The 23,761-nt window shown below is 55.0% G+C and overlaps 1 protein-coding gene across 2 annotated transcripts; it reads right to left on the bottom strand.

The window, feature by feature from the left end:
- Positions 1–290: 290 nt before the first annotated feature.
- LOC111152233 (notch 4) lies at positions 291–22,803 on the bottom strand. Of its 2 annotated transcripts, none has more exons than XM_022510662.1 (30): positions 22,746–22,803; positions 21,895–21,976; positions 21,405–21,697; positions 19,614–19,961; positions 19,416–19,538; positions 19,063–19,299; positions 18,791–18,946; positions 18,300–18,494; positions 16,563–16,676; positions 15,295–15,408; positions 15,086–15,208; positions 14,145–14,304; positions 13,198–13,343; positions 12,764–12,916; positions 12,426–12,543; positions 12,120–12,207; positions 11,606–11,756; positions 10,215–10,399; positions 7,669–7,921; positions 7,322–7,434; positions 6,007–6,530; positions 5,027–5,410; positions 4,742–4,917; positions 4,021–4,240; positions 3,793–3,865; positions 3,551–3,689; positions 2,726–3,021; positions 2,368–2,515; positions 1,755–1,852; positions 291–1,570 (listed from the first exon to the last, which is right to left on the bottom strand). In XM_022510662.1, the coding sequence occupies exons 1-30, from the start codon at positions 22,801–22,803 to the stop codon at positions 863–865; spliced, it is 5,976 nt and encodes a 1,991-aa protein (XP_022366370.1). In that variant the 3' UTR covers positions 291–862. The 2 variants fall into 2 exon arrangements, with proteins under 2 accessions (XP_022366370.1, XP_022366369.1); XM_022510661.1 differs by having other exon boundaries at positions 3,784–3,865.
- Between the last annotated feature and the right edge of the window lie 958 nt (positions 22,804–23,761).

Consider the following 23,761-nt stretch of genomic DNA (forward strand, 5'->3'; position numbering starts at 1 on the left):
ACAAAGGATATGCATGGTTTAGTGTGTGTGTGTGTGTGTGTGTGTGTGTGTGTGTGTGTGTGTCTGGTTTCTCCCTGGGCTATGAGAGATTCCTGCTTTCAGATGATACTCTAAATTAACATAGTACCCCCAAATCTACTTATTCTTGCTCTTGAACTGTACTAAAAGCCTCCATCCAAAGGGATGACTTTGATCTTAGGGCACAACATTCTGAAAACAGTATGCAGTCATTTAATATTTTTTCCCATCCCACTCAAATCTTCCAAAAAAAAGGGTTAACATTTCAAATAAGCTTTATTATGGGGTGACAGATTGAAGGTTCTTAAATAGAGATAGAGGTGAGAAGAATGGCGCCTCATCCCCGCGATGGATTGTTGAGGGAAGTGGTGAGAGTGCAAGGAATCGTCAGCTGGAGTGGCCTTGGCCCCCCACTTCAGCACCTACACAGTGCCTGGCACATAGTGGGCACTCAATAAATATTTGTCAGCCATTTGTGGGTGGTGGGTGTGATGGGTGATAGAAGCTTCCTTTGGATACAGTATACAGGAAAGAACATCTTACATCTTATGTGTCTGCAGTTACTGGTTCCAGTTCAGAGGTATATCCCCAGTTCCACTCCACCCTTGGGTAGCCCCTCACCCTTATGCCCTGGGAGAAGGGCTAGGCCCCCGTCATTCCAGCACCCCAAACCCTTTTTCCAGGGCTGCAGCTTCTCCACGTGGAAGACGGAGTGGGCATACACTCATCTGGGGAAGGACAGCATACTCATGACCCCTCACTTTTGGGGCTCCGGGATCTTAAAATCTGGAGTCTTTCCAGACTGGGTGCCCATTTTTAGAATCCCTCCCTGTCGTGTAGCATTCTACTTTTGACCCTCGCTTTCCGCGCTTAAAGGTATTACTTGGTGGGTTGGGGGACCCCAGGCAACTTGAGGGGATCCCCGCTCGGGGGACGGCGTAAGGCAAGGAGGCGGAATGGGAGTGCTGGAGGTGGGGCCGCAGGGCCCTAGGGTCACCCAATCGCAGGGCCAGTAATCAGCCGAGGCCCCACCCCCGCTTCCGGAAGCGACCCCGGATCTTCCTTGCACTATTGCAGGGTTGGGCCGAGGCCCGCGCATGCCTGCAGAAAACCTACGGGCTCCGGGGCGCGGGCCTCCTCCAGCTCCTCCTTTCGAAAGACCCTGGCAATGCGAGTAGGCTCCGCCCCCGCGCGCCGCCCATTCTACAGACAAAGTCTGGGCTTGCAGACATGCTCCGCCCCCGCGCGGGCTGGCCCCGGCCGACAGAGTCCGGCAGCGCGATGGGGCCCCGCCCCCACGCGGGGGCAAGCTGCCGGACGCTGTCCGCGAGCGGGGGAAGGGGCCCGCCCCGCGGCCCGGCGTGGTTTTGTGACGCTCCTCCAGTGACCCCTCCAGCAGCGTCAGCAGATCCCAGTGATTGCGCTGTCTGGCGATGTCCCCGGGCGCTAGCCCGGCCTGGTCCCGCAGTCCTCGGGCCGCTCCCAGCCCAAGCAGCAGCTGGGCCACTTCCACCGCCCCTTCTCGGGCCGCGAGGAACAGCGGCGTCTGCTCCTGTGTCAGAGGAAACCGCCAGGGGGCGAGGTCAGGGAGGGCCACGCCCACAGAGTGGTCCTTCCGGACTCCACCCACTTGGGCACCGGCCCTTCCCCCTTCAGGTCGGGTGGCGTTCCCGCGCTTTCCGCCTCCAGTACGCCCTGTTTTGCTTTGTTTTAGTAGAGCCCGCTCCTGGTCTAACCCTGCTGTCCTGGGCGTCTTTGTCGGCTCCGGCCTGGAGAAGGGAGCGGGCGGCCCGGGCGTTGTTCACGGCGGCGGCCCAGTGCAGCGCGGTTTTTCCTAGGGGACGACGTGGGTGGTTGTTACTCCGAGGCTGGGAAACAGACGCCTGGGTTCCTGTTTCCCACGGATTCTGGTTTTGGGGGAAGGACTTATTTGGGCCCGTGGGGGTTACCTCAAAGGCGGAAGCGTTGCGTTACCCGGGTGACCGCCGGCCGGCAGGAAGCCCTGCTTCTCTTAACGTCACCGGCGCGCGGGAGGGACAATGGGGCATTGTTCTGGGCTCGGTGGGACCGGGAGACCTACCCCCACTAGACCTCAACCCCCTTCTCACAGACACTCCTTCCTCAGCCTAGTTACCAGTGGGCTAGGGCAGTGTGGGTATGTTGTTAAGGATGACAGGGGTAGGATTCTATACTGACGTCGCACTGCAGATTTACCACCCTGATGGCTAGGTGGGAAGGGATCCCCCGTCTGCAGTTGGTCTCTCTGCTGCTTCCTTTTTTTGCATCTTATCTCACACTCCATCTGTGCCACTTCTCCACAGCACAACACCAACCTCTCCAGATCCGTACCCCATTTATCTCTGGCCCCCACATCTGCTTGGGCTGCGATCAGTTCTTCAACCAGGTCCTCCACTGCCAGCCTGGCGGCCAGCATCAGGGCTGTGGTCCCGTCCTCTGTCCGTGCATCCACTGCAGTCTGTCTGCTGCGGAGTAGGAGCTGGGGGTCCAGAGAGGGCCAGTGAACCCTGTTTGTCCTGGACTGCTCCCTCAGGCCCCTCACACTCTTAACCAGCTCCCAATCCATATTTGGCCATCTGTTGTTTCTCTTTCAGACCCCCAATCTCACATCACCTTCCTCTCTGCCAAACCCTAGGGGATGCTTTTGCCTTGCCCCTTGTTCCCTTTAGTGACCCCAGTGTGCACTGACCTGGCAAACCTCCCAAGCATCAGCAGCCACAGCAGTATGCAGAGGGGTGCGCCCTGCTCGGTCTGGTTGGTTGGGGTTGGCTCCAGCCTCAAGGAGGCGGCGGGCAGCAGTTGGCCGGGAGAATCGGGCAGCCAGGTGCAGGGGCGTCTCCCCAGTGCCCACAGTGTGAGCCTGGGGACAGGCCCCTCCACCTAACAGGGGTTCCCAGGGCTCAGGGCTTCCCAACCATGCCCCCTGGAAGGTCCTGGACTCCACTCCCCCACAGCAAACTGCCGACATCAGGGGTGTTACCCCGTCTGTGGGTGGGAGACAGGAAGAATGGGAGACAAGTCAGTCAAAAGGACGTGACTGGGGGAGGAGGAGAACATGGCGGTTCAGGGAGAATCATAGCCTGAGGTGTCAGGAAGCCCAGCTCTGGCTCTTGATTTTGTGTGTCTTTAGTCAAATGACTTTTTTACTTTTTTCTGTGCTTCGGTTTCCTCATCTGTAAAAGATGCCGGTGTGCCTTAATTCTTAGACATTCCAGGCAGTGGTTCTCAAACTTGAGTCTGGATCAGACTTACCTGGAGGGCTGGTTAAAATACACAGTCCCTAGTATCTCAAATTTCTGAGTCAGTAGCTCTGGAGTGGAGCCTGAGAATTTGTATTTCTAACAATTGCCCTGATGATGCCTGATTCTTCTGTCCCGGGACCACACTTTAAGAATCACTATTCTAAGGCACTAACTCTAAAGTTAATTTTCTCAGTTTTAATATCAAAAGGCTTTCTGATTCTAAAAGAGTCAACGGGAGTTTTCCTTTTCTTGGTCTGGGTTGACTCACATACCAGGTCCACGTGTGTCCACGTCCGGGACATCCATCTCTGATTCCTGGGGAGGAGTCAGCATGGCTGCCTGGGGGAGCTCCTGACAGTCACTGCTCAGAGGCCAGAGCTGGCACTTGGAGGGTGAGGCCGTTTCTTCAGCCTTGGGGATCAGAACAAGGATCAGTGAAGGAAGGCTGACTCTTCCCTTCAACTCTGCCATTACCTCAGGACCATTCCTGCCCCAGTACTATCACGTGGCCCACCTCCTCTCCTTCCTCGGGGCCTGAGCACATCACAACTCCATCCTCATCAACTTCTGCCTCTGGCTTCAGTGCCCTGGAAGGGGGTGTTTGGGTAGAGGACCTTCAGGGTCCCCAGGACTTCCAGCAGCCTTCCTCCCCCTCTCCCCTTCCTCTGTCATCAAATTCTGATCATAAATGTCTCCACAGGAAAGGGTCCCCTCCCTGAGCCCCTTTCCTCCTCACTCTTACTTGAGGCCAATGCTGTCTTCACCCAGGGGAGGCCGGCGTCTGCGGTGAGCTGGCTGAGTTCGAGGCCTTCGAATGAATCCAGGGGGCAGCCAGAGGGCCCCATGCTCTCGGCGCCGCCTCCGGATGAGCTGAAGAACCAGAAGAGCCCCAAGGGCCAGGAGAAGCACCCCGGCCGCTGGTGAGCACAGCACAGGCCAGGGAAGCTGGTTGGTGGGTGGTGCTGGCGGGAGAGACACAGTCACAAAAAAAGAGACTATTTCTCGTGAAGCTGGGTACTAACCGTGAGACCTCTGGGCAAGTGCAGTAACTTCTTTTATCAGTTTCCTCATCTGCAAAGCGGGAATCATAATAGTACCTGCCTCATTGTGTTGTTGGGAGGATTAAATGAGTTGATACTATAAAGCCCTTAGAGCAAGGCCTGGCCTGTAGTAAGTGCTGTATGGGCTATGATTCTTTCCTGTACTGTGAGCTGTTTGACAGAGGGATGATTGCACTTAGTAGAGGATGGTCCAGATGATAAAGATTAGGATAAAGTACTTAGGGAAATGAGGAAGGAGACTGAAGAACAAAGGGGCCATGAGGAGATCCAGTTAGAGAATGAGGTTCACAAGGGTCAGTCTCTACACCTACCATCTACGGTCCCTGCAATCCTGTGTCATTTGACCTCCATTGCTGGGAGTGGGTTGGGAGCAATGTCAGGGGAGATGAGGGGGTCACCTACCGGTGCCAGCACGAGGATGGGCAGCCAGTAGGGGTCCCGGCAGCAGGTGCTCCAGGGCCCCCACTGCCGCCATGGCAGCGAGGAAGCGGAGCAGGAGTCCAGGATCCCAGGGACAGCGGGATGCAGGGTGGTCAGGGCCACAGCGGGACAAATCCACACCCATCACCACCACAAACCTGTAGGGGAGGTGCCCCAGAGACCCCTGTGTTGGTCCCTGACTCCCTTCCCTCCACCCACTAAAAAGCTGGTGTCTGGCGTACCGCCCCCCTGGCCCTGCCTTCTTACCCAGTGCTGAGAGAGTCTGTCTCCTTGCCCACAGGCTGTGTGTGAAGGGTTGCTCTCTCCTGATGGGAGATGTCCGGGGTTCCTCCCAGCTCCTCTTCGGCCTGGGGCCCAGGATAGGGGTACACCATATCCTTGCCATCACTATCCTTCCTTACCCAGAGCCCCACTCTCAGAGTCAGGGATAGCACCCGGGCCAGGGCAAGCAGCTGCTGGTCCAGGGCTGGGGGGCTCAGCACCACCAGCAGGGCCAGGGAGGGCCCCCATTCTGAATCCCCATCTTTAGGCCTGCAGTCACCTCCATCCCAGCCACATTCTGCAGTGTTGCAGCCTTTCTCGCAGTGCCCATTGTGGAAGTGATCGTGGCAGTACTGGTCATAGGCTGGACTGTAGGGTGAGGAGAGGGGGACTCAGGATCCCCAAAGAAACCCGACCCCCTTTTTCATTCCAGAGAGATGTCTGATATTCCACTGCCTCTAGGGTACTGATTGCTAAGTGGGGAGAGCTTGGAGCAACGGGCTTAGTCAGGTCCTGGATGGCAGGTAGTCCAGACCCTCTAATGTCTGTTACACCCTTGTCTCCTAGGACTGTCTCCTCTCCCTACCCTCCCAAGCACTCCTGTCTCCCTGAAGGAGAGTCCGAGGCCCTTTTCCCTCAGGGGTGTTGGTTGCTAGGGTAGATACTCCATGGCAACGGGGCACAGAGAAAGAGGCTTGAGGCCAGAGGTCCCACAACTCTGAGAGAGGAGGCCAGATAGAGGCGGTGCCCTCCTCCCTGGTCCCCATGTTAAATATTGATGCTGCCCTACTCCCCTGGGCTGGAGCCCAGTGTCTTCTACCCCTACTTAGCAACGGTTTTAGGGTGGAAACTCCCCAGAGCTTGAGGCTATAGTCACACTGCAACCCAGAGGCATCTATGTCCTTCCTCCTGCCTCACTCTGCCCTCCCCCACACCTCACCCCCAAGTCAGGGTTTCAGGCTCACGTGCAGGCCGGAGGAGTCTCACAGTCGTAGCCATCAAACAAACACTCAGCAGAGTCACACTGTGGGTGGCACTGCCCATCCCGGAAGAGAAGCCAACACTGGGAGTGGGAAGGGCAGCCCTTCCAGGGGTCCGGGACCCCCAGAGAGCAGTCTCCCCCATCCCAATTTCCTTCAGGGCCGCTGCAGCCAGCGTCACAGGCCCCATCTCCACCTCTGCCCTCGCATCCCTTTGCTCCAGGCCTCTGACACCGGGGTCCTGGGGAGCTGGGAGGGCAGGAGCATCGGAAGCCTGGGGCCCCAAGTCCAGGGATCTCTGAACAACTGCCATTGTGTAGGCATGGAGAAGGAGGGCCACAGCCGCGAGGAGCCGGAGGGGTCAGGCAATCAGGGCCCCCGTAGCCACTGAGGCAGGCACAGCGGGGTGGGAAGCCAGGCTTGGGGGAGGGCAGACATAGGCCACCATGGTGACAGTGATGGAGGCCACAGGAGGGGGCTCTGTGGCTGCAGGTGGGGCCCTCAAAACCCTGTGGAGAGGAGAGAGAGATTGGGGGAGGCTCTTTATTATTCTTTCAACCCTCCCCCAGACAAGCAGACTCTCAGTGGGTCTTATAGTCTCATATCTGGAAGGGGCCTCAGAGAACATCAAGTTCATAATTTTATAGATGTTGAAACCATGGTCCATGGTACTTTCACCAATGACATATTGCGCAGTGGTGAAAATGGATGAACCACAGCTGTGTGCAACAACCTAGGAGACTAACCACCTAGAGAGTGGTAGTAATTAATATCTTCATCCCTGTACATAGGGTTATATACTTTTCCTTCTCTGGAAGGCAAATGGGATAGAGGAAGACATAAGCACATGTGAGTTATCGTTTATCGGTTTATGGGTGTTATGTTATAAGAAGAATACAAAGAAAGACATGCACAAATCAATGATGTTAGTGTATCATGAACCAAGGCTTATAATTAGCCTGATTTCATGCATCTGAAGTCCATAAACACACACACACACACACACACACACACACACACACACAGGTAAAAGAACTTATCCAAGGTCTCACCCAGCTTGACTTAGGGGTCTTGTGTTAGGCAGTGCCTGTGATTTCTGAAAATTCCATTCATGCTATCACCTGATCCTGCCTTTCCCCCTGAACTGGTTCTGAATCATTTACCACGGTAACATGGGCTAGCTTTCACCAGTAATACACCTCTAGTGCTCCCTGGGCTCCCCTCTAGGATCCTAGTTCAGGCATTCTCACCTTGCATCAGTATTGGGGGCAACAGAGAAGACAGCTTTGCGGTCACTCACCTGGGGGCAGTGGCAGGTGAAACCCAGGGGTGGTCCTACTATAGTCTCACAGGACCCTCCATGGGAGCAGGGCTGGCTCTGACAGGGGTCTGTCTCCACTTCACACCACTGGCCTGTGATGGGGTGGGATCAGATGTCACACCCTGCTTCTGTCACTGCCTCCTCCCTAGCTCATTCCTGGGAATTAACCCAGCTCTACCTGCTCAGGCAGGGGAATTCTGGGCATAGTCTCTAGGGTGTGGTGTGGAGGCAGGGGGATGAACACAATGACTAGGTTGCCTTGTGGGTGGGGATTGGGAGCTCAGCTGTGCCCCAGGTGTGCCTGCACACACCCTCCCAGGCCTCACCCGTGTATCCAGGCAGACATTGGCAGTAGAAGGCATTGGCCAGAGAGTGGCAGGCTGCTGTGCCTGTGGGGTGGCAGGGCTGGTCCAGACACTCGTCTACATCCCCCTCACAGCGCAGCCCCACAAAGCCTGGAGGACAGGTGCAGTAGAAGCCTCCAGCTTTGGGGGTGCAGATCCCATGGTTGTGACAGGGCTGGGATTGACAAGCATTGGATTCCTTCGAGCAGTTCTGTCCACTGTAGCCTGGGGCACACTGTAGGCAAAGAGGGTCAGACAGGGAAGCAGTCATCCCACCCATCCCAGCGCTACAGGGGACCCAGCTCAAGATCGTCTGCCCAGCCTTCTCCCCACCTTCCAGTTCAAAGCATCATTCAGTTTACTGTCAATCACAGCCCTGTGTAGCCCAACCCTTCTGTCTCAACTCCATGACACACCTTCGTTCAGTGGCTTGCAACTTAGCCCCTCCAGCAGTCCCAAAGCATCTTAGGATACATTGCCACTAAGCAATAGGTCCATTTTGGTAAGACCTCCTTCCCCCACCACACCTCCACCAGGCTCTGTCATGCTTTGTCATTTAAAAAAAATATTTTATTTATTTGACAGAAACAGCCAGAGAGGGAACACAAGCAGAGGGAGTGGGGGATGGAGAAGCAGCCCCCATCCCTGACCCCCTACCCTCCCACCCCCTCCAGGGCAAGCAGGGAGTCCAGTGCAGGGCTCAATCATAGGAACCTGGGATCGTGACCTGAGTTGAAGGTAGACACTTAACGCTTAATGACTCAGCCACCCAGGCACCCTTTGTTGATTAATTTGTAAGCATTTGCTGAGTGCCAACTTTGACTTTGTGCCGGGCATTGTTTTAGGCACTAGAAATATGAAGAGAATTAGAACTCCTCCCCACTTCTGTGACGTTCTCATTCAACCAGAAGAGAGAGACAGCATTTATTACATGGTTTCTATACATAACCTCACAAAACTCTCCCCCAAACCCTGCAGATGTGTTATCTCATTTGATTCTCACTTTACAGAAAAGGCAACTGATTCCTGGAAATGCTGAGTGACTTGCACATGTCACACTTCTAACTGGTGGCAGAGCTGGGGTTCAGTGCGAGTCTGTAATGTCCTAACCAGTGCCCTTGAGCATTTGGGCCTTGTTTCATGCCATTCTGCTGGTGGGAGCAGGGTCATTGATGAGGTTCTGTACCATGGGCTGAGTTCTTGCAAGAGCAAGGAGAGCATGTAAGAACACTGTACCAGCAAGTCTTCCGAAAGGTGGAGAAAGAGGGAGTTACAGAGAATCTGGGGAGTGGCCAGAGGGTTGAGAAAAGCAGGTGAGTGGGGTGTTTTGGGGATGTCTGAGAGGAGGAGTCTCAGGAAAGGGGAGGTAAAGCTGAGTCATGGGTGCAGGGCTGTTCACTACTAATTAGTCCATTGCTTTCATGTGTGTTTGAAAATGTTCATAATAAAAAATTAAAAAGTCAAAAAAAATGTTTAGGGGATCTGCATCATGTCTTTTATTCAAAGTCAGGGTTCTTTTTTTTTTTTTTTTTAAGATTTTATCTATTTATTTGACAGAGATGACATAGCGAGAGAGGGAACACAAGCAGGGGGCCCGATGCAGGGCTTGATCCCAGGACCCTGAGATCATGACCCAAGCCTGAAGGCAGATACCTAACGACTGAGCCACCCAGGTGCCCCCCTTCTTTGTGTGTGTGTGTGTGGGGGGGGGCACAGAAGGAGAGGGAGAGAATCTTAGGCAGGTTCCACACCCAGCCTGGAGCCCAACGCAGGGCTGGATTTTATGACCCTGAGATCATGACCTGTGCTGAAATCAAGAGTCAGATGCCTAACCGACTGAGTCACTCAGGTGCCCCCAAAGCTGGGAGTTCGGATTACAGGCATCAGGCTGCTCCGACTTGAATCCCAGCTTTGTCTCTGCTGCTCAGTGACTGGAACCACCAAAGAGAGGCCCAAACCCAGTCTGGAGAGAAGTTAGGGAAATTTTCCTGAGGAAGGCACCTCTTGGGCACCATCAGTGGAAGAGAGGTGGGGAAGAGCACGGAAGAGCCAGTAAACGGGGTGTGCAGGGAAGCCAGCAGCTGCTGGAGCAGAGAGCAGGAGGGTGGGGGTGGGGCGAGATGAGACCCAGGAGGCAGGCCGGTCACCAGGGCCTCGGACTTCACTGTCAAAGAGGTGGGCAGCCACTGAAGGGGTTTAAGTGGGGAAGTGACAGGCCAACTTAACATTTTCAACAGAGCACCTGGTGGTGGAGTAAAGGCTGAGCCTCTAGGGCAGGGACAGGGAGCTCCAGGTGCCCAGGTAGCCTGCAGCAGAGGCCTGGATGGAGGCAGTGGGACAGAGGGTGAAGGAGGAAGGCCAGAGTTGATAAAGATTTAGGAGGCAAAAGGACATGATTTGGGGGTAGGTTGGCTGGGTGGGGTAAAGAAAGGAAAAGCAGATGAATACATTAGTGCCCTGCCCAGCAGCTTTTCCCACGTGCAGCCCACCCTTGTCTCCCCTCCCCATTCTCCTCTAGGCCTGCTCACCTGGCAGAGATAGCCGCTGGGCTGGGCTATGCAGGTGGCCCCATGCTGGCAGGGCCTGGACTCACATGGGTCCACCCTGTCCTGGCATATGCTGCCTTGGAATCCGGGAGGGCAGCGGCAGAAATAGGAAGAGCCTCTGTCGAGGCAGACGCCTCCATTCTGGCACAGGGAAGACACTTCTGTGCCTGAGGAGAGAGGCAAACAGGGATGGATGTAGCTAAGTGGGGAGGAAAGTTTCTCAGGGGCCCCAGACCTACAGCAGAGAGGCTCTTGGAGATCACTGATGTTCCTGGGTTGGGGGGAGGCCACTTGGAGCCTGAGGAGTCAGTAACTTCTGGTGCTGAAAAGGTTATAACATCAAGATCCCCCTCCTGCCTGTTGTGCCAGAATGGGGAGAGATACCTCTTGTTAAGCTTTTTATTATTATTTTTTTAATTTATTTTTTAATTTAATTTAATTTTTTTAAAAGATTTTATTTATTTATTTGACAGATGGAGATTACAAGTAGGCAGAGAGGCAAGCAGAGAGAGAGGGGGAAGCAGACTCCCTGCTGAGCAGATTTCTTTTTTTTTTTTTTTAAAGATTTTATTTATTTATTTGACAGACAGAGATCACAAGTAGGCAGAGAAGCAGGCAGAGGGAGAGGAGGAAGCCCCCTCCCTGCTGAGCAGAGAGCCCGATGCGGGGCTCGATCCCAGGACCCTGAGATCATGACCTGAGCCGAAGGCAGAGGCTTAACCCACTGAGCCACCCAGGCACCCCAGGCTTTTTAGATCATTATAAGCAACTGTATTCTTAGTTTAAAACAAGTCTCAAGGAAGAAAGAACTCAAAGGAAACTTTGGGAGGGGGGGTTAACTAATGGGCTAAGTCTGTCCCCTGAATTTGCATCCTCTCATGTTCCCTCACGGTGATTCCCATCCTTTAAGCCCACAAGAGGCTCCTGCTTGAGTTCTGCTCATAGTAAGCCTCATATGAATGAGGGGTGTGTTCTTTTACAAGGGGGTTGACGTAACATCCAAGTGAGTGGGAAGCAGCTGTTGAGTTGAGTGAAGTGAAGTGTGGTCCACTCTAGGTGAGTTATGATTGGTAATGACAGAGTTGGGTTGCTTCGCAGTGAGCTATGTCCCAGGGGTCGTGTTAAGCTGGAGTCTTGTTGGCTGGACGGGTTGGTGTTGCTTGAGTTGTGTTGAGAGTGGGGATAGAAGCTGAGTGGTGGTAGGCTGCCCCAAGGGCGGAGCTATAGCATTAGTAATAGTGTTTGGTCTGTGTTACTTTGACTCTCAGTTGGTTGTTTTGGGCAAATGTTGTGTGTGGATGCCATCAGGGATCAGGTAGAGGGGGACACCCTTACTCTCTTCATCTGCTCCCCCTTGGTCCTTGGGTCAGTACCTTGGCTCAGGGCGGCCTTCTGACAGGACAGTGGCAGGTTGCAGAGAGGGCCGGTCCATCCTTGGAGGCACAAGCACTGGAAGGAGGGCCCAGTCTGGAGGCAGTGGGAATTGTGTGGACAGGGCTTCTGGGCACATAAGTCCATCAGAGTCTGAGGTTTGGGAGGGAGCATGAGTCAGGACAGAATATCATGTGTTTAGACCCAGAGAAGGTTTTCAGCTAGCTCCTCAAAATCCTTACTTCTCAAACTCTCTCCTCAATGGTCTGGGGCCCGGTGATAGCCCCCCTCCCACCCTGGTTTCCTCTGATACCCACATCCCAGAGCATCCCTGGCATCAGAAATCCTTTCATTCTTTCTATTCCATGCAAACCTCACTCCACTCCCAGATTCCAGACCCCCTTTCCTGTGGATACCTCTCCCCAGCTCCCTGCTCTGTCTTCTAGTCCCAGAGACCCTTCCACCAGAGCCCTCTAGCCACCACCCTCCTCAGCAACTTGGCTCAGCACCGCTCACCTGGCAGCTGCCTCCTGTGTAGCCAGGGGAGCAGAGGCAGTGGGGACCCTGGGGGCCATCTTGGCAGGTTGCCCTGTTCCTACAGGGGCTGGAATAGGATGGACACAGGGCACAGTGGGAGGAAGTCCGGGCAATCAAAGGGGAGGGAGTGTGGGACGTGATGGTGAGATGGGGAAGAAAGGGAAGCAGAGTGAAAGGATCTGCAATATGGAATTCGAGGCAGCCTGGAGCCCCAGAGGAGATGGAGAGGAAGGGTGGGAAGGCTGAGGGGGCCCCCTCCCTTCCTCTTGGGGGGTCTTTGCTCACTTGTTGGCGCAGCTGGGACGGGTCCTTTCCTCACAATGTGGACCCTGGAAGCCCGCAGCACAGAGGCAGGAGAAGGTGCCAGGCCTGTTCACACAGGTACCCCCATTGAGGCACGGGGCTGGAGAGAGGAGGCTGTGAGGGTTTGGGTTCCTTGCCTGTAACCTGGCCTGTAGCCTTAGTCACACCACACACAGGACACACACGCCCTCCCTCCCGTCCCCATCAAAATAGCACCCCATCATGGCACCCAATTAATTTGTTTTCATATGTAACACACCCACCCTGACCGGTTCCTCTATCCTCTTGTGGCCCAGCTGGAGGATGCGGTGGGCACTCACCAGAGGCACAGTGGTCAGTGCTGGTCTGGCAACGTGGCCCAGTGTGGCTCAGAGGGCAGGTGCAGGAATAGCCCCCCGGCCTGGGGCTACAGGAGCCACCATTGAGGCAGGGCCCTGAATGACAAGCTGTCACCTCCTCACTGCAGGTAGGCCCTGAAGGAAGTGAGTGGGGTCTGAGAAAGGGAATCCTCTTCTCTCTTGTCTTCCTCCACTCCCCTCCCCTTCCTTTTCCTCATCCCCATCCCTATTTTCTCCCATCCAACCTTTTGTCTTTTCTTACTGCCTCTTGCACATCACCTGTGTTCCCTACAGCCCGTGCCCCATTCTCCTGGGTGGTGACCCAGACCCAGAGTCTTGGGACAGGTCTCTACTGGCCTTGCCCTTGATTAGAGGGTGGCCAGCCCAGAATGTCTGTGGCTTAGGGAGGGCCTCACCTGTGTAGCCTGGGGGGCAGGTACAGTTGTAGCCAGAGGGCTGGGGCTGACAGGTCCCCCCATGGGCACAGGGCATGGACATGCAGCCCCCCAGCTCTGCTTCACATTCTGGTCCTGTCCAGCCCACGTCACACACACATGAGGATCTGGTCATGAAAAGAAAAGGGAGGGTTTTCTTCTTCTGGTGTTTTTTTTTTACATCATCCCCTCCCTCAATGGTCAAACCCCTCTTCTTTTTTTTTGCCCTGAGACTCTGGCCCCTTTCTTCAGTGGCTCTGCCCTCAGCATTGTCCCCCTTCCATACTCTACATTTCTCCTGTAACTGTTTATTGTCTCTCTTTCCTAATTAGAAGGAAAGCTCCATGAGAGCAGAAGTGTTGGGGCACCTGGGTGGCTCAGTCGGTTAAGCATTGCCTTCGGCTTGGGTCATGATCCCAGGGTTCTGAGATTGAGCCCCGCATCGGGTTGCCTGCCTAGGAGCCTGCTCAGGAGCTCAGGGTCAGGAAGCCTGCTTCTCCCTCTCCCTTTGCTGCTCGCCTGCTTGTGCTCTCTCTCTCTCTGTCAAATAAATAAATAAAAATCTTAAAAAAAAAATAGAACAGACACATTATCTCTTTTGTTCTGTGCGGTTTCCCCAGTCCCTAGAAAAGTACCCACACATAGTAGATGCTCAGTATTTGTCTAATGTATGATGAATTGGCCCTGGGATCTAATGCTTTTCTTTCTGCTCTGACCCCCTAGCCTTTGGTCCCCCCCAGGATTTATGAATTCTGCCCCCATGGGACATCACTCACTAGTTGTGCCCTCAAATTGGCAATGAGCTCAGCACTTTGCCATCTCCTTCCTCTTCTCTCTCGGTTATTTCTCGCAGGCTCCCTGCTCACTGGCTGTGCTCTGCCCTTGCTGAGGAGGACAGGGGGACGGCACAGGGAGGCCTGGAAGGTTACCTGTGGCAGTGCCCATGGTGGCAGGTGCAGTTGCCCTCAATGGGGGCACAGCCAGGATTCCCGTCGGGGCATAGGCAGTGGGCCTTGTCCTCCTGATCCTGGCACTTTCTCGTGGGCTGGCACAGGTTGGGGACACACAGGGGAACCTCACAGACATGACCTGCAGTGGGGAGATGGGTCAGGGAGAAAACAGAGTCCCTCCATGTCCTCGATGGGGCCAAAGCCACTTCTTATGTATGACTTGCTCACACCCCATGAAGCTGTCCTTCAGTGGCTCACTATTGCCTCAGGATACAGTCTAACTTCTTCAGAATGACACACAGGGCCCTGTGTGACATGATTTTCCTATAACTGCTGAGCCTCCTCAGTTTTCCCTCCACACCTTTGTGCATGCAGTTACCTGCAGCTAAAACATGCAATCACTCTATCATGACAAACTCCTACTCATTCTTCAAAATTCGGCTCAGCCATCACCTCCTCCATGAAGCCCTCTTATCTCTAGTCTGGTTGGCTGGTCCTTTGTGCTCCTATAGAATTCTGTGCAGTCCTCTCCCAGAGCACCTTTGGGCCATAACCAACAAGACTTCTTGGTCTCTCTGCTCTAGATTTAAAGCCAGTTGAGGAGAGCAACTCTCTTATTGCGCTTGTGTCTGTGTCTGGCAGAGGAGACAATGTTTTTGCTAAATAAGCCAATGAATGGCTTCCTGTGGAACCCTAATCACACATGATTCATAATTGGGCCCAGCATGTGCCCTAAGGATGACAACTGCTGTTAGCCCCAGGTTGTACAGTTGTGCAGGTTGTGCATGGAATAACTCCAAGGGGTTCCCGTCTCCTCCTCTTCTCACATCTCAGCCCTCGAATGCCCAGTTGTGACCTCTGCCCCATCCCAAATGGGCTCAGCTCTCCTGCCAGTCCTTTCTAATGCCTCCCTGGCTGACCTGTGAAGCCAGAGGGGCAGAGGCAAAAGAAGGCTCCAGGGAGATCCAGGCAGCTGGTTCCAGCGGGGCATGGACCACTCAGGCACTCGTCCACCTCTGCCTCACAGCGAGGGCCTTCAAAGCCTGTGGCACAGCAGGAGGGTAAGGAACCTGCCCAGAAGTCTGTCCTTTGCCCCACTCTCCCCTCCAGTGTTTGAGCCCTGGTTTACCTGGGAGACACTCGCAATGGAAGGATCCGGGCTGGTCCTGGCACTGCCCCCCATTGGCACAGGGAGAGCTCCCACACTCATTGATGTCCTCCTCACACTGGGACCCAGTGAATCCTGGTGGGGCAGGGAGTGAGTGCAGTGAGATGGCAAAGTTTGTCTTATGTTTTTCTTTTCTTTCCCTCCCTCCCTTCCTTCCTCCTTCCTCCCTCCCTTCTTTCCTTCCTTCCTTCCTTTTTAGTGATTTTCTCTAGATTCATTAGGCAGTTTGTTACAAATATTTCTGACTGAGCTGTACAGGTATGATTTCATGGATTTAAATAAGAAATTTAGAGTTAATACTTAGAGTCTTCTCTTTACATATATAGAAATAACATTGCTACAAATGGCAATGGAAAGGTTCTTGTTTCAGATGGCTTGGTTTGGGGGTTCGTGTACATGTTTCATTATATAATGAGGCACCAATTTCAGGGCTTCTCAAATACTGATTTGAGTTTGAGAACATAACAGAGAGTAACTTGGTAAGTTCATTCTTCATATAAATAAGCCATAACTGGATATTTGTATCAAGGCTAAAAATATATTGTGTGAAAGGCATAAATGCAAGTCCTAGCCCTTCCCCTCACCAGGAAAGGTGAACCTGGAGGGCTTCCCAGAGAAGACACCTGGGCAGGTGGAGATGACAAGGGAATGATGCTCAGCTACCCGCTATCTGTGTGACTTTGGGCAAGCTACTTGAGCTCTCTAGGTTCCGGTTTCCTCCTCTGTAAAAGGGGAATAATGGAACATACCTCATGTTGTCATTGAAAGGATTAAATGAAGAATGTCTGAAAAGTACACAGCCAAGTGCCTGGCCTGGAGTAAATATTCAATAAACATCCATTATCATCAGAGCAGGCTGATGAGACCCCTCTTCATCAGCAGAGGGGTCTGATGAAGCTGGAAGAGGAAGGCCAGGGCAATGTTCCCTGCATCCAGGGTGAGCGGTGCCAGGACCAGCCCCGGATCCCCACGAGCAGGGAGAGCACACAGAGGACTCTGGAGGAGGGCTAGAAAGGGTAGTTTGGGCGATTTGGCAGGACAGAGATGAAGATGGGTGAGTATACAGGAAAGACCTGGGGAACGTGAAGGGAGTTTGGGGGGCAGAGGAGCTAGAGAAATGGGGGCCTCCTTGGTCAGGCCAGAGTGAGCTTCAAGAGGCTTGGGGTGATTGCAGGGCCTGCACTGTGGTTCAGGGTGGGGCAGAGGGCTGGAGTGGGATCGGCACTCACCGGGCAGGCATTCACACCGGAAGCCGTTGAGCAGGTCGTGGCAGTCAGCCTGGTTTAGGCACGGAGCAGAGGCACACTCGTCTGTCTCCACCTCACAGAGCTGCCCTTCTAAGCCTGAGGACATGGAGGTGTGGTGTGGGATGAGGCTCAGCCAGGTCAGCCCCGCCTGGGCGGCTCACCCCTTCTGCCCAGGAGGCCCGGGTTCTAGAACCAGCACGTGTCCCCATCAGGCAGCCCCTCCCAGGGTATGCTCTGCCTGCAGGCTGGAGAGATGAGCCTGGGTCCTGCTGCTCTGCTGTGTAGCTCTGCTCCCTCCAGATGAGAAAGCTCAGGGAGCGGGGCACCTGCTGGGACCTATGGGGGCAGCAAGAAGTACTTATTGGGGCCACTCTTTGCACAGAAGGTGGGCTCACCCGGCTGGACTAATGAGCCTGGAGGTTCGCAAGGTACAAGTGAGACAAATGGGCATCTACGTAGAGGTGCTTCAAGCCTCTTGTTCTACCCGAGTGGGCCTCTGTGCCAGGGAGACCAGGAATCCCCAAGGTGGGTATTTGAAGGGCATTTGGGGAGTTTGTTGGTCCCATATTTGTCCTGGTTCTTCGCGCTTCTCCTGGTATCCACAGTCTCACACTAAACTGAAACTGGATGGGCCTCCAGTCCTCAGCTGCCTCCCACTTCTTGCCTGGGGAGTCTGCTTGTGAAGATCCTTGGCATCTATCCCTGTCCCTTGGATTGCTGGACGGTTCTCTCCGCTTTTGACCTTGGATGCTGCTCCGCTGAGAAAGGCTGTTTTGTGTAGTGGGTAAATCTACAGAAGCCCTGGGTTTGAATCCCGGCCCTGCCACTTACTAGCTGGACAACTCACTTACCCTCTCTGTGCCTCAGTTTCTTCATTTATAAAGATTTTTTTTTTTTTATTTATTCATTTGACAGACAGAGATCACAAGTAGGCAGAGAGACAGGCAGAGAGAGAGGAGGAAGCAGGCTCCCCGCTGAGCAGAGAGCCCGATGCGGGGCTCGATCCCAGGACCCTGGGATCATGACCTGAGCCGAAGGCAGAGGCCTTAACCCACTGAGCCACCCAGGCACCCCCAGTTTCTTCATTTATAAAATGGGCACAGCAATAATGCTGACCTCATAGGATTGTTGCAAAGATGACAAAAGGCATGTAAGATGCTCAGGTGGTTCCTGGCATGAAGTAAGCTAGTATTTTTCTGGTTTCATTCAGCTTCCTGGTATTGGCTATATGTCCCTGGGGAGAATTTTCTCCCCCTTAGAACTAGCTTGCAGGTAGGTACAGTCCTGTGGCACTTTTTTTCCTGTTGTACCAAATCCAAGCACACAGGCCCCTTGGGATTTAAAGGGCCTCTACAGGGGAGAGTTTCTGTGATTAGGAGGCACATTCTGAGTTGGCATGAGCAGAGGCTGCTGTTCTGCTCTTCCTTGAGCAGCTTCTGTGTACAGTGGACCAGGCTGTGCACTTTACAATGACTATGAAATGAATGCTCTTCCGTCACCCAGACTTGAGCGGTGCGCAAGCTCACTATCATCTGTGGCAGCCCTTCTCCTAGGAGCCTCGGGTATCCCAGAGCGTTTATCTGGGGTGGGGAGATGAGAAGCATTCTTTGGTAACTGAGCCTAGCTAGCCTGGGGCCATTTGTATTCCGCAGGGGTCATGCCCGGGGGGTTCAGGATTAGTCCCCTGATTCTATACCCAAGGCCCCATGCATCTCGTACCTGGTGGGCAGAGACAGTGGAAGGTGGCGAGCAGGTCCAGGCAGGTGCTGCCAGGGTGGCAGGGTTGGGACAGGCACTCGTTGTGATCAGCCTCGCAGCGGGAGCCCGTGTAGCCAGGGGGACAGAGGCAGTCAAAGGAGCCAGGGGTGTTGAGGCAAGAGCCGCCGTGTTCACAGGGACTGGGGCCTTGCTGGGCTGGGAGGAGAGAAGAGTCAGGAGTCCGCAGGGGCCCGGGATGGAAGGGCAAGGAGGCCAGAGTGCCAGGGAAGGCATAAGGGCCTGTTTAGAGAGAGAGCCAGTGTCTTTAAGACACAGAAGGACTAAATGGGGTCTGGAGGGCTGAGCATTGGTAAGAAGACTACGTAGGGAAGAGATGCCAAATCTGGGTAAAATCAGGAAAAAAGAGATGATTGTATTTTTCACTTGAAAAACAATTTGCAGAGCCTGCTTGGGGGCTCAGAGAGGCTCTGATGTGGGCGGGGGTGCCTTACCCATCTGACACTCGTCCAGATCCTGGTGGCAGGTGGGCCCTGAGTAGCCGGGCTGACACAGGCAGAGTGTGGAGCCCGTCAGGGGATTGGTGCTGCACTGGGCTTCCCTGTGGCACGGCTGGCTAAGGCACATGTCCTCCATGTGGCACAGGAGTCCTGGAGGGCAGGGTGGCTGTGAGGCTCTCCGGGGCCGCTCAAAGCCCCCAGCTGCCCTTTTGGTGCCTCTCTCACTTGCCATCTCTACTGGCCCCTCCCTGGGCCCGCTGTCACACCTGTGCGTCCGGGTGGGCAGAGGCAGGAGAAGGAGCCCACGCGGTCAATGCAGGTGGATCCTGGGGCACAGGTGGCAGCAATACAGTCATCTAGGTTCTCTTCACAGCCTGTGCCTCCCCAGCCGCTCACACACACGCAGTGGAAGCTGCCAGCCGAGTTCTGGCACGTACCCCCATTTCTGCAGCGAGGGGGACCAGGAGCCTCACATTCGTCCACATCTTCAGAGCAATCCCAACCTGCAGGGTTGAGTGGGAAGGGGACAAAAGCTGGAGCTGGGAGACCTGCAAGGAGGGAAGGCCAGGGGCTGACCACCTAGGTCGCAGGTGCCGTGGACTTGGCTTACATGACTCACCTGTCCAGGTCTCTGGGCAGAGGCAGCTGTAGGTGCCCAGCCCATCCTGGCAAGTGCCCCCATTCTGACACTGGTGGCCAGCACAGTCATCTGGGTTCTCCTCACAGTCCGGGCCTGTGAAACCTGATAGGGACATGAGATTAGCTGAGGGAAGGTGCTCTCCTTACTCAGGGAGAGGGGCTGCGGGTTAGGACACACCTTGGGGGCAGAGGCAGAGATGGAAGGTAGAGTCTCTTCCTGGAAACAGCTGACAGGTGCCCCCATTGGAACAGCCACTAGAGGGGCAGGGTCCTGGCTGAAGGTCACAGTGTGGATCCTCTCGCCCAGTGGGGCAGAGACACCAGAAAGATCCCAGCGTGTTATGGCAGGAAGTGCCCTTGGGGCAAGGTCCCGGGTCCAGGAAACACTCGTTGATATCGTGTTGGCAGGCATGGCCCTCGAAGCCGGGTGGGCAGAGGCACTGGATCTGGGGGTGTGTGGCCAGACACACCCCTCCATTGATGCAGGGGTTGGCCGAGCAGAAGTCCTGAAGCTGACACTGCTCACCTGAGCCAGAGGACAGAGAGGGCTGTCGGTAGCACTACACAAATCCCAGCTCATCTGAGAGAAAGCAGCTCTCAGGCTGGCTTCTCTCTGTGGCTGATTTTCATGTTTCTTTCCCTTTCCTCCCATACCCACTTTGCCCTGCTCCACCACCCCTTGCCATTCTGGAAAATATGACATGTAGTCGTTGGTGGGAGTATGGCCGATTGGCCCTGCCTGAGAAACTCTGGGTCACCTTTCCTTGGTGGGCAGGTGAGAACTCCCAGGAGACTTAGCATTTTGCTGCCCCCCCCCCCCCCCCCCCCTGCTGGCTGTGCGCCCTCGGGTAGTTCTCTGGCCTCTCTTCTCTGGATTCCCTAATCTTTGGGTGGGCACAGTGTTCCAGATAATAAGGAGATACCTCCCTCAGCCGCTGGCACAGGGGCAATGGCCAGGGGGGTGGCTGGCACCAAGCTAAGTCAGCCCCTCCTGAGCATGGCCCCCGTCCTTTTCTCAACAACTGTATGTAGACATCAGCAGACAACCAAGGACATAGAGAGCTAGTTCAAGGGCACACGCTTCCTTGGTGGTTGGGCTGAGAATGGCTGCCCAGAGCCCCTGCTCAGAGCACGGGGCCTGCCTGGCAAGTTAACACTGATGGTGCTTGTCACACAGCCTGGCCTCTCACCCCCAATTCTTCAGAATTACCTGGGCAGTTAAAAAATCTCCATGCCTGGACCCACTCCTGACCCACTAAATCAGCCTCTCTGGGATGTTTAGGGGCTGAGCGTGGCCAAGTGTGAGAAGCCTGGTTTCTAGTCCACTGCTCACAGCGCACTTTCCTACCCCTGTGGCCTCCACTGCCCTGTCCAGTTGTCCAGTCCCTTCCATCCTCGTAGGTCAGAGGGGCCTTCCTCTCCAGGGGCTCTCCGCTGTTCTGCACTCCCGACTGCTTCCTCAGGCTAGCACACCCTGCCCCCCCGGGGTCCCTCACCTTGCCCCAGGGCTGCACCCCTCTTCCCAGGGTTGATACCCATTCCTCTCTCTGGGCCAGATCCCTTCCACCAGCACATTTTTCCAGGTGCTATCACGGGCTCCCACTTCTCAGAAGAGAGGCCATTCAGATGTCCATCAGGCAGAATCCTGGAGTTCCCCCCTCCCCCACCTTGTGCTGGGCAAGAACCCTCTAGCTGCTGGGTGGAGGGGCCAGGAGAAGGGTTAGGGTGGTACAATAAGGGGGCTATGGCAGTAGCCATTCACTGACGGGTTTGGAAATATTTCAACATTTTAACCATTGGTACCACTGGGCTGGTGAAGGTCAGTGTCTGGTAAACGGTCAGCAAGAGTAGCTTCTTGATTCTCACAGGCTCTGTCTTCAGAAGGGCTCCCTGTCGCTCAGACTCCTGTTCTATCTTTCCCAGCCCCTGCTCCTGCCTGTCCCCTCTCCCTCACCCCTGCAGTGCTCACCTGTCCATCCAGGCAGGCAGAAGCACTGTGGGCGGCCTGAGGCCTGGATGTGGCAGCGGCCCATTTTGGAACAGAAGGAAGAACAGGGGTCCTTGAGTTGGGCCTGGCACCTCTGGCCAGTGAAGCCAGAGAGACAGGTGCAGGAGAAGCTGGGGGCCAAGGGAGAGGGAAGGCTGGGGGAGCCTGGGAGGGTGGGAAGCAGGGCTTGGCAGCTGCCCCCATTCTGGCAGAGCTGGGCATCCAGGCAGGGGTCAGGAAACTGGCAAGTCTCACCCAGGAAGCCAGGGGCACATCTGAGGGGGGGGAAGGGGGAGAAGAAGACTCATGTCACTGGGCCCTCTTTGCCTTCTCTCCTACCTCCCTCCTTTGCTTTCCTTTCCCTTCAGAGCATTCACCACCTCCCTTTCTCCTTCCTTCCCAGTTCTCCCCCTCTGCCCTGCGCCGCCCCCCACCCCACCCCCAGTCTCCCTCTCCCAGGAGGCACACTCACTGGCAGGTCCCTTGTCCCTGAGATAGGTTCAGGCAGGTGCCTCCGTTGGCACAGGGCTCTGGGGAGTCCCCACAGTGCAGCACTAGGGATGGAGATGAGGACGGCTTGGGACTGGGGAGATTTGTGCTGTTTCCTCCTCTGGCTGCTTTGGAAGGACCTACCTGCACCAGCTCCACACCTGTGCCTGCAACCACCACCCGCTCATTCCTGGTCCCCACGTGGTGCTCCTGCCCCAGCCCCTCCCACCCCGCCCCTCCCAACCCCAGGCCTCTAGATTCTTTCAGCTCTTAATCCCCACCCCCTTTCCTGTTTATTCTCCAGCCTCCCAAGTCCAGCCTCAGGCTCCATCCCTGGGAAGCAGGACAGCAGGGCTCAGGACGGGGGCCCAAGAACTCCAGGAAGGTGAATGGCTGAGACATTGAAGGGATTTCCTCCCGGAAGGGCCCAGCATTGAGCCATCCGGGGGGTGGGGACAGCTGGACCGGGAAAGGGACTCGGTCAGCCCTTGACCTTCCCGTGTCTCCATCTCCTGCTTTCTCGTTGCAGCCTCCCCTTAGCAGGTGGTCCGTTTTTTCCCCCTCTTCACCTCCTAAATGCGATTGTGAGGGCCTGCTGTCTCCCAGCTCCAAGGCCAGCTGGGTTTTCCCTGGGGGCAGGCACCTTCCCACCCATTCCCTTGATAGTCACCATCTCTGTGACTTGTGCAACTCCAGGGGCAGAGTCCTCCCTCCCTGTGTGAAACTCTCCTCCATCCAGGGTCCCCTCAAAGCACGGGGCTTGGCCCTCTGCCCCCAACCCACCGACAGCCTCTTAAGGAAGATGGGATCCCTCACTTCTGCCCCATGCCTCACCTCTGGTCTTGACGACTGAGTGACACAGCAACAGCAGCAGCAGTGAAGGCGGCTGCATTCCAGAGCACCAGCCCAGACCCTGAGCCCCTCGCTGCCCTCTCAGGCAAGGACCCTGAGAGCCCTCACTGTGGCCGGAGCCACCTCCTCTGCTCCCACCGCCCCTTCCTCCTCCTCTGCCTGCTGCAAGCCTCGCGTCTGAGCTGTTTCCTGAGTCACACAATGTCCTGGACACCCTAGTGATGGGAGGGGGAGGGGGAGGAACATTGAGGAGGATGAGGGAGGGGCCTTCTGTCCCTGACAACCCCTGGGGAGAGGGGGTAGTGGGACTGTGTGGCTGGAGGGCAGGTGATAGGAGGGGAACACTGGGCTGGGGGTGGTCTGGGACTGAACCTTATTGTGTGGTCTCCCCTTTCTAGAGATGAGAATGGCAAGGTGGCTGCCCTTTGCCTTGGGAGGGTCAGGACCCGGAAACAGGTGTGAGGTGCTGGGACATCTCTTCCAGGTCCGTATCTGTGCTTCTTGGACAATCTGCAACTTTCCATAAGTTGAAACCACTAACCTTGGTGGAGGGAACCCAAGGCACTTTCTTGTCCTTACCTTGGCCCTTGCTGGGGACTTAGTTTTCTCCTTTTGGGGAATAGGCAAGATACTGGGCTGGTTCTGGGGGAAATCTTAGCCTGCCTTTGTTGGAGAACGTGTAAGAACATCATCAACGATAAATGAACATTGTTTATACTAAAATCTGCGGTCTGGATTATCCACAACAAACACTACATTTGGGTAGCTTCCCCTTCCCTCCCTCTACCACAGAGATCCCTGGGATGCAAAGAATGCCATTTTTTTCTCTTAAGATTTTATTTATTTATTTTGAGAGAGAGAGAGTGTGGGGGGGGGGAGGGGCAGAGGGAAAGGGAGAGAGAGAATCTTAAGCAGACTCTGAGGTGAGTGTGGAGCCGCATGTGGGGTTTAATCTCAGAACTCTGAGATCATTACCTGAGCCAAAATCAAGAGTCATA

This window comes from Enhydra lutris, unplaced genomic scaffold (genome assembly GCF_002288905.1).
Source record: "Enhydra lutris kenyoni isolate GAN:26980312 unplaced genomic scaffold, ASM228890v2 scaffoldscaffold28, whole genome shotgun sequence".
Classification (NCBI taxonomy): Eukaryota; Metazoa; Chordata; class Mammalia; order Carnivora; family Mustelidae; genus Enhydra; species Enhydra lutris.